Source organism: Salvia splendens, chromosome 22 (genome assembly GCF_004379255.2).
Source record: "Salvia splendens isolate huo1 chromosome 22, SspV2, whole genome shotgun sequence".
Classification (NCBI taxonomy): domain Eukaryota; kingdom Viridiplantae; phylum Streptophyta; class Magnoliopsida; order Lamiales; family Lamiaceae; genus Salvia; species Salvia splendens.
In genome coordinates this window covers 6,485,240-6,497,829 of record NC_056053.1, presented here as the reverse complement: position 1 = coordinate 6,497,829, position 12,590 = coordinate 6,485,240, and the positions used below count along the sequence as shown (strand labels likewise).

At 43.4% G+C, this 12,590-nt stretch overlaps 1 protein-coding gene across 2 annotated transcripts; it reads left to right on the top strand.

Annotated features, from left to right (window-relative positions):
* Window positions 1-10,069: 10,069 nt before the first annotated feature.
* On the top strand, window positions 10,070-12,590 carry LOC121788083 (transcription factor bHLH30-like). 2 transcript variants are annotated; one of them, XM_042186956.1, is made up of 2 exons: window positions 10,070-11,068; window positions 11,939-12,590. In XM_042186956.1, exons 1-2 carry the CDS (start codon window positions 10,760-10,762, stop codon window positions 12,395-12,397), a joined length of 768 nt encoding a protein of 255 aa, XP_042042890.1. In that variant the 5' UTR covers window positions 10,070-10,759; the 3' UTR covers window positions 12,398-12,590. The 2 variants fall into 2 exon arrangements, with proteins under 2 accessions (XP_042042890.1, XP_042042891.1); XM_042186957.1 differs by having other exon boundaries at window positions 10,119-11,068; window positions 11,942-12,590.

The following is a 12,590-nucleotide window of genomic DNA, read 5'->3' as shown; positions in this document are numbered from 1 at the left end:
AACGAGCTGGGGCGAAAATGGATACATCTTGATGCAGAGAGTTGCACAAGGGATCTGTGGCATTGCTATGCAAGCTTCTTATCCAAGTGCTTGAGATATATCATTCCCATGCTTATAGTGTGCATATCAAAAGTCACATGTGTATATTGATTTATATGTCAATATATGTAACTTCATTTGCAAAAATTACTTGTGATCCATACCCAAGAATGTAGTTAATGGAATTTATACTTTGTACATTGACTTTATAGAAAAATGCACTACACTAGCGTAGTATACTAATGAGTAGTAAGGGCAGATTGTGTTACATTTATAAGAGGATTTGGTATTTAGTTCCTAAAGATAAAACGAAGTGCTTCGTCTGTTGAAGGAGGTTACAGTAACAGACGTTACTAGCATCACTTGAGGCCAATGGGGCTGTTTTATTTGGTCCATTTTATTAGACCAATAAGATTAAGTCTTTCTTGGAAAAAGCCCATGCCCCGAGCCCAACTTTCAGTCCCAAAGACCAAAGAACAATTGTCAAGATTTAAGTCCAAGGCTTGTCACGCGGCCGCAGCCCGCACTCGTGTGGGCTTTGCCGCTTTGGAGTCCATTTTTGTGCACATTAATGATTACATGTAATGATTTAGTCTCTTGAATATAAGTTTAATGAATGGTCTAAAATCAATGTTGGACTAATTAACACACATATTAATTAATCACATATCTATATTATTGTGACCAACTTTAATTCATTGTTTCTCACTCACTGAAAATCAATTTTAGAAAAAATGAATATACTATGATTATCTAATTGTATGATCAAGCGGTATGTTGTAGACTAGAAAGAAAGAAAAGTAGTATATTAGACTGAATACATAAGACGATAGATGAATAAGACTGAACGGTTTAGATGTTTGATATGTGATGGGGTACGGACTAAACAAGCCCAACAGCAGTGACGGCCCATCAGCCCAAAGCCCAAGGAAGAGTATGAGTTCGGCATTACCAAAGAGTTCGGCCTCAGCCTACAGCTCGGTAAAAGCCAACCAATCAAGCTCTGCTCTCAAGTCGGCACCAAGCTCTCAGATCGGCAACCAAAGCAGTTCGGTCTCAGTAAGAGTTCGGCCTCAGCCTCCAGCTCGGCAAAAGCCAACCAATCAAGCTCTGCTCTTAGGTCGGCATCAAGCTCTACTCTCAGATCGGCAACCAAAGCAGTTCGGTCTCAGTTTTCGACCGAACAAGGAGTTAGTGGACCCATGCAGGATTTCCACGACTTCCAACATACCCACTACCACGTGGCGTCAACTCAGGCCACGATCTTAGGCCATGACCTACACGACCTCCACGACCTAGAGTGATGATGTAAGCCACGATCTTAGTTCAATGTATAAATAGAACTTAGATCTGATAGAAAGGGGTTAGAAGCTCTCTAGAGATAAAATAGCAAATAGCAAGTTTGTATTTGTAAGCTGTAGCAAACAGATCAAGCAATACAATCTTGCCCTCCCTTCTTCCCGTGGACGTAGATTTACTTCAGTAAATCGAACCACGTAAATTCTTTGTGTCGTAGTTTTCATTCTCTACCAGCAATTACTAACATCAGAAATTCGCGGATCCATCACTGGCGCCGTCTGTGGGAACCAGAGAACAAAATTTGTGATAAAGCGAATTTTTGATCCATTTTTTTCCACCCAAAAAATGCATACCAGATCGCAGAGTACCCGTATTCCTGCCCGTGAGAACCAGGAGGAAGCCAATCTATCCCATAGGTCTGGAAAACAGCCTAGGGATAAATCCACCACCAGTTCTCATGGCGAAGGAACAGGCCGCTCCAAAAATCGTCCCACTGAGTCTTCCCAGCAGCCTGATTTGAATGAGGCTGTCAAGCTGTTCTTGGCTGAGAAGCAGGATGAGTTCTTAGCCTTCCTGCAAAAGAGCCAAGAGCCGAAGACGAAAGCGGAGGATTCTCCTTCCTCATCCAGACATGAAAGTCACTACCGCAGTAGTGCCGTGTCTTCCAGGAAGAAGAATCCTCAACCCCGACATATTCCTGCTCTTCCTCGGTACCGGAATCACAGGAGAACTCAATCTCCTCCATACCGACGAGATATCGGATTCGCCGTGTACGGAGCACTGAAGACTCCGTTCTCGGACGACATTACCCGAACTTCCCTACCACAGAACTACCGAACTCCGTCGATAACCTATGACGGACTCGTGGATCCTCATGATTTCTTGGGACGCTATCAATATAACATGGCGAACCAGGATCTCAACGAGGTCCACATGTGCAAGCTGTTTCCCGAACTGCTTATCGGGAACGCAAGAAGGTGGTTCGATAGCCTCCCCCAAGGCAGCATTAGATCCTACCGAGATCTAATGGATGCTTTCCACAGGAGGTTCTTTCAGAAAGCGGAAGCCCGGATTACTTCGGCTCAGCTGCTTTCTATACGTCAAGGTCGCGACGAAAAGATCAGCGACTTCCTGACGAGATTCCATAAGGAATGCCTACAAGTAGATAATCTCAATGATCTACTTGTCATTTCGGCATTCCAAAATGGAATCCTGCCCGGAGCTCTCTACAGAAAGCTCGTGGAATGCAGTCCGCAAACAGCTCAAGAGATGTGGGACATTGCGGACAAGTTTTCTCGTGCCGATGAGGCAGACCGTCGAAAACGGTCTTTAGACAGCTCATCTAGAGAAGACAAAAAGAAGCCCGATCATAGCGATCAGAGGCTTCCTCGCCGAACACCTTCCCCACCAAAGGAGAAATAGCGGTCATCCGAGGTGATCGAAAAAAGAGCAAGTGTGTTCGCAGATTGCGCTTAAAAGTGCCGAGCAATCAGTTCGGCACCATCAAGCATAGCAATCACAGCAGCCGGAGTCAGAGGCAGGCGGAATGACCGAAGTCACACCGGAGCCGAACTCGATGGTGTACGGCACTGAAGCCGTGATTCCGGTTTAGATTGGCATACCCAGTCCCCGAACTCAATTTCTCCTCAGAAATGAATGGTGACGGACTGAGAGCCGAACTAGATCTTGCCGAAGAAAGAAGAGAATTGGCCTGCATAAAAGCAGCCAAGTACAAGGAGCAAGTAGCCCGGTATTACAACCAAAGGGTGAAGAAGCTGCAATTTCAAGTGGGAGATCTCGTCTTGAGAAACAACGAAGTAAGCCGAGCAGAAAAGCTGGGCGAACTCGAACCCACATGGGAAGGTCCATATCGGGTGTCAGAAGTCCTCGGCAAAGGGTCTTACAAATTGACTCACGTGTCAAGAGCACAAGTACCCCGAACATGGTACGTTTCCAACCTCAAAGTTCCATTTGTAAGAGACAGTCCGGTCAATGTGCTTTCTTTGGTTTGCTTGGTCTTTGTTTGTCTCTGTGCGTTTTGTCTGTGTGTTTTGTCTGTTTCGGTGCGTGTCGTCTCTTACAAATGTTACTGAGGTATCTTGTTCTTCGAAGGCTGATCCCCTTCTTAGAACATATATAAGCCAACGATTGTGAGTCAAAGCTTCTACAGAAGATACAAGACCACAATTCAGCTTAAACAAGCAGTTCGTCTGAAACGAGCTGCAACAAGCCAACGATTGTGCGTCAAAGCTTCTAAAGAGGATACAAGACCACAATTCAGCTTAAACAAGCAGTTCGTCCGAAACGAGCTGCAACAAGCCAACGATTGTGCGTCAAAGCTTCTAAAGAGGATACAAGACCACAATTCAGCTTAAACAAGCAGTTCGTCCGAAACGAGCTGCAACAAGCCAACGATTGTGCGTCAAAGCTTCTAAAGAGGATACAAGACCACAATTCAGCTTAAACAAGCAGTTCGTCCGAAACGAGCTGCAACAAGCCAACGATTGTGCGTCAAAGCTTCTAAAGAGGATACAAGACCACAATTCAGCTTAAACAAGCAGTTCGTCCGAAACGAGCTGCAACAAGCCAAAGATTGTGTGTCAAAGCTTCTAAAGAGGATACAAGACCACAATTCTGCTTAAAAATCAAGCACTTCGTCTGAAACAAACTGCAACAAAAGTCCGATTCTCGCGATAAAACTTGCCTGAATTAGGACAAGGGAAAGTCCAATCCATGCGATAAAACTCGCCGAATTAGGACGACCAAGTTCGGTCAAAGCAGTTTACCTCATAAGACCGAGGACGACCATGTCTAGTCAAAGAGGTTTACTGCATAAGACCACTTCGGTTAACTGGGAAAGTCCGATCCACGCGATAAAACTCGCCGAATTAGGACAAGGGAAAGTTCGATCCCGGCGACAAAAATCGCCAAATTAGAACACAGACCAAAGACGAGTCCGGTCAAAAGATGTTTATTTCATCAGACCAAAGACGAGTCCGGTCAAAGATGTTTATTTCATCAGACCAAAGACGAGTCCGGTCAAAGATGTTTATTTCATCAGACCAAAGACGAGTCCGGTCAAAGATGTTTATTTCATCAGACTAAAGACGAGTCCGGTCAAAGATGTTTATTTCATCAGACCAAAGACAAGTCCGGTCAAAGATGTTTATTTCATCAGACCAAAGACGAGTCCGGTCAAAGATGTTTATTTCATCAGACCAAAGACGAGTCCGGTCAAAGATGTTTATTTCATCAGACCAAAGACAAGTCCGGTCAAAGAAGTTTACTTCATAAGACCGAGGACAAGTACGATGAAATTTTTCGCTAAGCTGTAAATACAGAGTGTTAGAAGCGAAAACAAAATTTCATTTTTCAAATCTTGTTCGGCACACAACTCCGCTACCCTACGAGATGGCGTTACGCTATTACAAAGGACTATTCTACTGTCCAGGGTTGCTAAAGTTGAGCCATCTATTCACAAAATCCTCGTGAAGCTGAGTTCGGGCGTTCCAGGCAGCCGCAGAATAAGCAGGTCGACGAGATGCTCTAATCGACCTGCCACCTCTTCTCTGAGCCCGGGAAGCCCTAGCACCTCGGCGGCGAAGAGTCTCTTCACGAAGCATTTGCCGATCTTGCTCACTCATAACCACAGCTCCTCTGCGAACTTCAGTCCGTCCTCGACTTGACGTCTCCGGTTGTCCCTGAGTTCGTTGCTGACTTGGAGTAGGGTTTTGAGCAAGTGAATCAGAGGTTTGAGCTGGAGTACTAGCATCTGTTGGCGGGAAATGCCGGAGGAATCTCTCAATTGAGGGACGCCGGGCAAGAACTATGTCGTACCGAGAGGCCCAGCGCCGCAATGATGTCACGACTTGTTGGCAAGCCGAGCTCTCCAGCGCATTGTTCCTCCGGAGTACATTATATTCCTCCCACAGTTCGTCAACTCGACTCTGAACATCTGATATGGTCATTCCCCCGCGCACACGGATGTAATCCTCGTACGCAGTCCTCTCAGCAATGGTCGTGTTCAGCTCGGCCTCCAGATCATTCTTATCGGACTCTAAGTCCTTATTATCGGCCCCCAGCTTCACTAAACGAGCCAGAAGCTCGTCATTCTTCGTCTGATCGGCTATAGCTCTTTTCTCAGCTTCGTCTAAAGCCGAAGAGTACAGCCGTTTCCAGTGAAGTATCTCCATCTCCTTGAGTACAAAGCAGCTACGTCAGTTCGGCATTTCAGCTTACCGAGCAGGTAGTAAACCACAACAGGAGTAAGAGAGTACGAAAGGCTATACGAAGACACAAGAGCAGAAAGAAGAATTTTTTTCATTCATAAGAAAAAAAATTTTTTCTATACAAGGAGGGCTTCAAGGCCATTTTACACAAAGGAAGAAACTAAACTAGGAGAAGGGAGACGAAATCATACTTCGCTAGCTTCGTCTCCACCTTCTCGGTGAGGTTCAGCTTCCTTCTCCTTATCTGCTTCAGCTTCAGCCTCTGCCTCCTTGCTCTCCCCAGCCTGCTCGGCGCCACCGTAGCCGATCTGCTGCGCCTCCTGATCGGCTTCCTTCTCCGGATGCCCGGCCCGCTCGACTTCGGCCTCCCGCTCCAGCGGCTCGGCCTCACCCTCTCCGTTGTAAGTCGAAGCGGGTGAAACGGGTCCCACGGAGGCAAAGATAGCCTCCAGGTTCTCGTCCCGATCAGCTCGACAACTCCGGACTCGGTCTGCAGAAAGCAGGACCGAGGATGAAGCGAGCTCCTCAAGGAGCGGCAGATTCTGAAGCCGAGCTGCTATCTCCCGGCCGTACAGCGGCAGGACGACTTCAGGCCCCTGCTCGCCCTTATCGGTAATTAGCCTTACCAGATCACCGACAAAGGCCGAGAATTGGTGGCTCAGAAAGAGTTTCTCCACGAAAGCACGGAGACCCTCTCCTTGGGCAACCACGGCGGCAGCATCCCTCCGTTTCGTCTGCTCTCGCTGGATGACGAGCTGGTTTTTGGCGAATTGAGCTTCATCCTGGGCCGAAATCCTAGCAGCTCTGGCTTTCTCAAAGTTTGCCTCAGCCTGCTCGGCCCGGTGACAAGCAGCCGCCAATTTCCTCTGCATCTCAGCATAGTCGTTGGACGCTTTGGAGAGTTCGACGGCGACGAGCTTGGAGAGCATATCGTTCCTCTGAAAATGGATAAAGAAAAAAGTCAACAGAGGGCACCAAAAATACAGGACAGAAGCAAAGCCAAAGAATCAAGAAGACAATTCACCTCGGCGAAGTCCGTGGGCCATAAAAATGGCTCACAGATATGCTCCGAAGGAGGCGCCAAGACCACGTCTTTCTCTGGCGCTCTCGGGGGCTTCTGGGTCTTCCCCTTCCTACTTGCCGAAGTCGACTCCGGCTTCTTTGGACCCGAAGAGGTCTTTTGCCTCTTCGGATTCTTCTCGGCATCAGGCGCCGAGCTGGTAGCCTTCTCTCTCTCCGGCTCCTTGGACTCCGAAGATTTTCGGGTAGCCTTGTTCAGCATATACACTGCCAAAAAGCAAGAAAGCAAGGTTAGTTTTCTTCGTTAAAGCAGTAGAGCATAAAGATAAAGAGAAATCCTCACCCTCGGCCTCTTCGTCCGAAGACGAGATGTCGAACACGACGTCGCCCTTGACGAGCTCAGACTCCGTGTATTGTTTCCTAACTATGGGAATCTTGTTGAGCTCGCCATCGAGCTCGTCCAACGGTTCAGGCCGAGGATGACGGATAACGGACTTCGGCCCTCTCCAGGGAAAACTAGGAGCCGCAGTCCTATTATAAAAAAAGAAGCGATTTTGCCATTTCGGCCATTTGGTTTTACAAAAGGCCCTAAAAGGCTGTAAAGGGACCAAGTAAAACCAAGATCCCTTCCTTTTAAACTGGAAAAAATTAAGGATTGCCCTCAGAGACAGATCCTTATCTAACCTACGCAGTTCGGCAGCAAAAGCCGATAAGTGCCTCCAAGAGTTCGGAGTCACCTGACCTAAAGGGAGTTGAAAAAAATCTAGCAACTCTACAAAGGCAAGGGGAAGGGGGAAACGAAGCCCGCATTCTAAGCTGGCTTCGTAGACGGTGGCGTAACCTTCCGGCGGCGAGTCCGCCCTATAAAGGTCGTCAGGAATCGCAACCTTCCCCCCAGGAAAAGAGTATTTTTCGTGAAGGGATATCACAGTATCCTTACTCAAGATACTGTGAAAATACTCTACGGTCTTCTCCCCGGATTCTTTCCGGCTAGAAGACCCCTTACCCCCTTCACCACCGCTACCAGACTCAGACGAAGAAGAAGCAGACATGGTCCTTACTCTTTGCAAAATCTGAGGAAATTTTTGAAAGCGGAAGAAAATCTTTCACGCAAAAGATAGAGAGTGCAGAAGAAGCCAATAGCAAAGGTGTTCAAACGATGAAGAAGGGAGGTATTTATCAGATTCGGCGAAGATTTCAAAATCGTCACACCGTTTCGAATCCCACCTTTTCAGGATTCAACGGCCGGATTTTACTGTCGCATTTAATGCAGTCACGTGCACGGCACGTCCCCTGACGTCAGCCCCCCCCGTACCTTTATCCAGAATGCCGAAGTGACTCGCTTCGCCGAAGTGATTCACTTCGTCTTTCGGGGGGGGTAGTGATGGGGTACGGACTAAACAAGCCCAACAGCAGTGACGGCCCATCAGCCCAAAGCCCAAGGAAGAGTATGAGTTCGGCATTACCAAAGAGTTCGGCCTCAGCCTACAGCTCGGTAAAAGCCAACCAATCAAGCTCTGCTCTCAAGTCGGCACCAAGCTCTCAGATCGGCAACCAAAGCAGTTCGGTCTCAGTAAGAGTTCGGCCTCAGCCTCCAGCTCGGCAAAAGCCAACCAATCAAGCTCTGCTCTTAGGTCGGCATCAAGCTCTACTCTCAGATCGGCAACCAAAGCAGTTCGGTCTCAGTTTTCGACCGAACAAGGAGTTAGTGGACCCATGCAGGATTTCCACGACTTCCAACATACCCACTACCACGTGGCGTCAACTCAGGCCACGATCTTAGGCCATGACCTACACGACCTCCACGACCTAGAGTGATGATGTAAGCCACGATCTTAGTTCAATGTATAAATAGAACTTAGATCTGATAGAAAGGGGTTAGAAGCTCTCTAGAGATAAAATAGCAAATAGCAAGTTTGTATTTGTAAGCTGTAGCAAACAGATCAAGCAATACAATCTTGCCCTCCCTTCTTCCCGTGGACGTAGATTTACTTCAGTAAATCGAACCACGTAAATTCTTTGTGTCGTAGTTTTCATTCTCTACCAGCAATTACTAACATCAGAAATTCGCGGATCCATCAATATGATTAAACCTTAGATAAACTGAATCTAGAATCGACAATCCCAATAAGAACCCAAAATGGTTGATGAGAAAGAGACCCCCAAGCCAATAGTTCATTAGTCAACTATAAAATAATTGAATGCCCCTTGTCTTCATTTATTGAATTATTTACATTAAGATTAATGTCAAAGTAATAGTTTAGCGGCAGTTAACCGAATATAGTATACTATATCAAATAATTTCTCTAGATCAAACATTATTTTATGTAAAAAAAAGTTAACAAATGATTAAAACAGAAGGAAGAGAAAAGGAATGCTACCAATTCAAAAACAAAGAATTCAAAAAAAAATATTCAAAACTTAAAACAATATGGATTATTATTTAAAAAAATTATGATGCTTAAACATGGACACATCAGCCATTATTAACGAATCATAATTATAAAACACAGTTCATTCATAACGTGTAAGTTGTATTTTCTATGTTATTACAAGGAGTCTATAGCATGACGCGAAAGGATAATGAAATTCAAATATTAAATGTGCAATCACAAATAAAAAATTAGGAATAAGAGAGAATATAAAAGTGTGAGTTGTTCATTTTATAATATTACACCTATCAACTACTACTCGGATCAAATACTTTCTACCGTGTCAATACCTTAAGCCGCCGTTATAATGAGCCAATTAATGTATGCCACAAACTCATTAATTAGTCTTTGACATGTATACACCACAATGATATACTTTTAAGTTAGTCTTAAACGAATCACACTCTTACTAATAATATATTACTCCTTCTATGACATATATAAACCACATACAATACTAATTTAGTCTTGAACGATCACACTCGTGACTAATACTCCCTCCATCCATCCACATTGTATTCATATTTTCTTGTTTGTCATTTATTGACATTAAATTTTAAAATGGTGGGACGACTTTTCTTCACATCAATCTTTCGTAACAAACCTAATTGCTTTCCTCTTTCATCCTACGAGTTAATGAGACAAAACAAAAACAAAAACAAAAACAAAAACAAAAACAAAAACAAAAATAATGAGAAAGCGCTAGACATATCAAATGCTCTCATCTCTCTCGCTCTTCCTCAAATTGAATTACTTAAATATAAACCAATATGTCCACAAAAACTAGTCTTATTTTTCATTTTGAGTCATTCACAAAACTTAGTCTCTATCTATTTTCTCATTTTTCAAAAAATACTTTTATCATTTTTTTTCTCAATCTTTCTTATTTTAATAATTATATATTAAAACTCATAACATCCACCATTTAGCAGTATTAACTTACATCAAATTTAGTCATGATTGAATTTTTGTTACATTTCAATAGAGGCTATATTATAAGTGCTATATAAATGTCTTTTTTAACGAACACATACATACTGCCTTTAAAATTTAAATTTCTTAATTAAAAAAATGATTACTTAATGTCCAAAATTTCGTTTCAGGCCACCTAAATCAGTTGACATTGAACTTTCAATTTCGTATTTATATATCCAATCCAAATGCAATTCCAAATTTCATCATAGCTTAGTCTGTCTCATTTGAGCTATTTGCTTGCCAAGACAAAGTCACTAACAAAACCTGAGCTATTTTTTTCCCACCCATCAATTTGTCAAATTTCTGGTAGAAGGTTGAAAAAGATTCTGAAATGCAGGAATTCGAGCTTGTCGTGATGATAAAGAAGCTAATTGTTCACTAGATTTCTGCAATTTTCATCTCATTCTTGATTTTTTCAAACCTCCTTCATGAAAACAATGTCCCTGATAATCACAATCCCTTCTATTGCAACCCTCAAAACTCAATCAAAAATGCTTGCTTTCTGGTTTGCCCTCGCCACACGCCCTCCTGGCCTAGACCCATAAATTTCTCCTCTTTAATTTCACTTTATTTCCCTCTTTCTGTGAAAAAGTTTCGATCTTGTGCCGAGGGCCATTTCAAGATTCAATTTTTCTTCAAGCTCAGACAAAAAATTATTTCGAGATTTAAATTTTCAAGATTATTGAAGCATGTGTTTTTTGTGGCATGTCTTGAAACGAATTGTGTCTTGTGAAATAGATTAAAATTTTCAATTTAACTTGTAATATGATGCAGTGTGATAATAATCAGTATGGTATTAGCTTCGAGTGTGATGGTGGGCAGTTTGTGAATCAATTGCTGCACAATGCTGAAAATAGGGGGTGTTTTTCTTTGCCTGTTAAGCAGTCTTTGGTGTTGGATGGTGGCAAGGGGGAGTTAGTGAGGGCTTGTGGAAGAGTGGGCAGAAAAAGAGGGGTTTCGGAGACGAAGACAGCAGAGGCTTTGAGGAGCCATAGTGAGGCAGAGAGGAGGAGAAGGGAAAGAATCAATGCACATTTGGAGAGCCTCCGGGGGCTTGTCCCGAGCAATGAAAAGGTCCGCTGTTCGAATGAATAGAATGCTTGCTTTTGAAGTTTGTTTACAATTTCTAGCATTACTATGGATTGATTGTTTGATTTGTATTGTTGATTATTACTTGTGTGCTTAAGAAGTAGGATTTGTGTATGTTTGTATTTTCCATCATTGTTTATGATTGTAGTTTTGTATAGGCAAAGCATTGCTTGTTTAGCCCCTTTGATGAATAGTAAGAAAGGTCTGAGTTTTGATGAGCTAGGCATTGATTTTCTTCATGGAGTGTGGACTGTGTGTTCTATTACGATACTCGAGTAAAGTATTAGACGTGTGTGGGATGTTACCCTTTGAATTGAGGAAGTGAGAGAGGTATTCTACTCTTGAAATGTCAACTTCTGCAGTAGTATTAGATTAGTTAGTCAAGTATTGCTTCTGTTTTTTTTAATGTCAGCTGGTTTTCAAAGCTATCCTCGGCTATACTTTGATGTGATCGAACGATGATTTTGGTTGGATGGAAGGCTAACTACTTGCTGATGCATATCATGCTTAGTCTTACAAGTCAATTTCTAGCAAGATGACTGTATTATATTTTAACTTGACAGCAAATCTTTGTCTTTGTGTTGATATAATATGATACGCAGTTTTCGTCTCGATCAAGAAAGAGTTAGATGAGAAGTTGAGCTGCGATTGTCACTTTCAGGGAAAGAGAAAGCTATAGATTAAGTAGTTATTCATTGCAAATTTTGACTTGGTATTAGTAGTTTTCTTTTAATTTATATGTTGCTTAATGCCTTTTATTTTAATTTAGATCATTACTTTTGTCTATGGATTGATACAATGAAGATCAAATCTTATAATTCTTGAAGTATAATGAGAGTTATTTCTGTGAATTAGCAGATGGACAAGGCAACTCTACTAGCCGAAGTCGTAAGCCAAATAAAGCAGCTGAGGGCGACCGTGTCACAAGCCAGTGAAGGCCTGCAGATCCCGATGGACACGGATGAAGTGAAAGTCGAAGCGATTGAGAATCTTAGTGGCGATGGCTCGCTCTTGCTTAGGGCTTCGCTCTGCTGCGAACACTGGCCTGATCTGCTGTCTGATGTGAGGAAGGTGATCAGAAGCCTTCCAGTTCGAGTGGTGAAGACGGAGATATCCACATTGGGAAGCAGGGTGAAGGTCACGTTCTTGATCTCGTCGGTTGAAGGGGACAGTGTGGTTGGCTCGGTTCGTGCAGCTTTGAGCAGTGTTGTTGAGAAGGTCTCTGCGATGGTGGAGTCGGCTGAGCAACTGTTTATCCCTCGTAAGAGGCAGCGGGTTTTGTGCCTTGATTCTTCGTCGTGCTTGTTGCAGTGAGAGTCCGTGTTCGTTGCTATCCTGTCGTGTGATCGGAGATATGGTGTTAGGATTGTGTTGAATGCACCAATGTAATTTTCGGTTTTGTTATCGTCTCCTATTGCATTTCTTCTAAAACGAATTCATAACTTGGGAAGGGTGTTTTTTATTTCTACTTAATATATATAATAACTCATTACACTTTATTTTTTAA

Coding starts and splice junctions, on each gene's coding strand:
- LOC121788083 (XM_042186956.1), top strand. CDS start 10,760: ATGATGCAGTGTGATAATAATCAGTATGGTATTAGCTTCGAGTGTGAT. Junction 11,069..11,938: donor TTGTCCCGAGCAATGAAAAG/GTCCGCTGTTCG, acceptor TCTGTGAATTAG/CAGATGGACAAGGCAACTCT.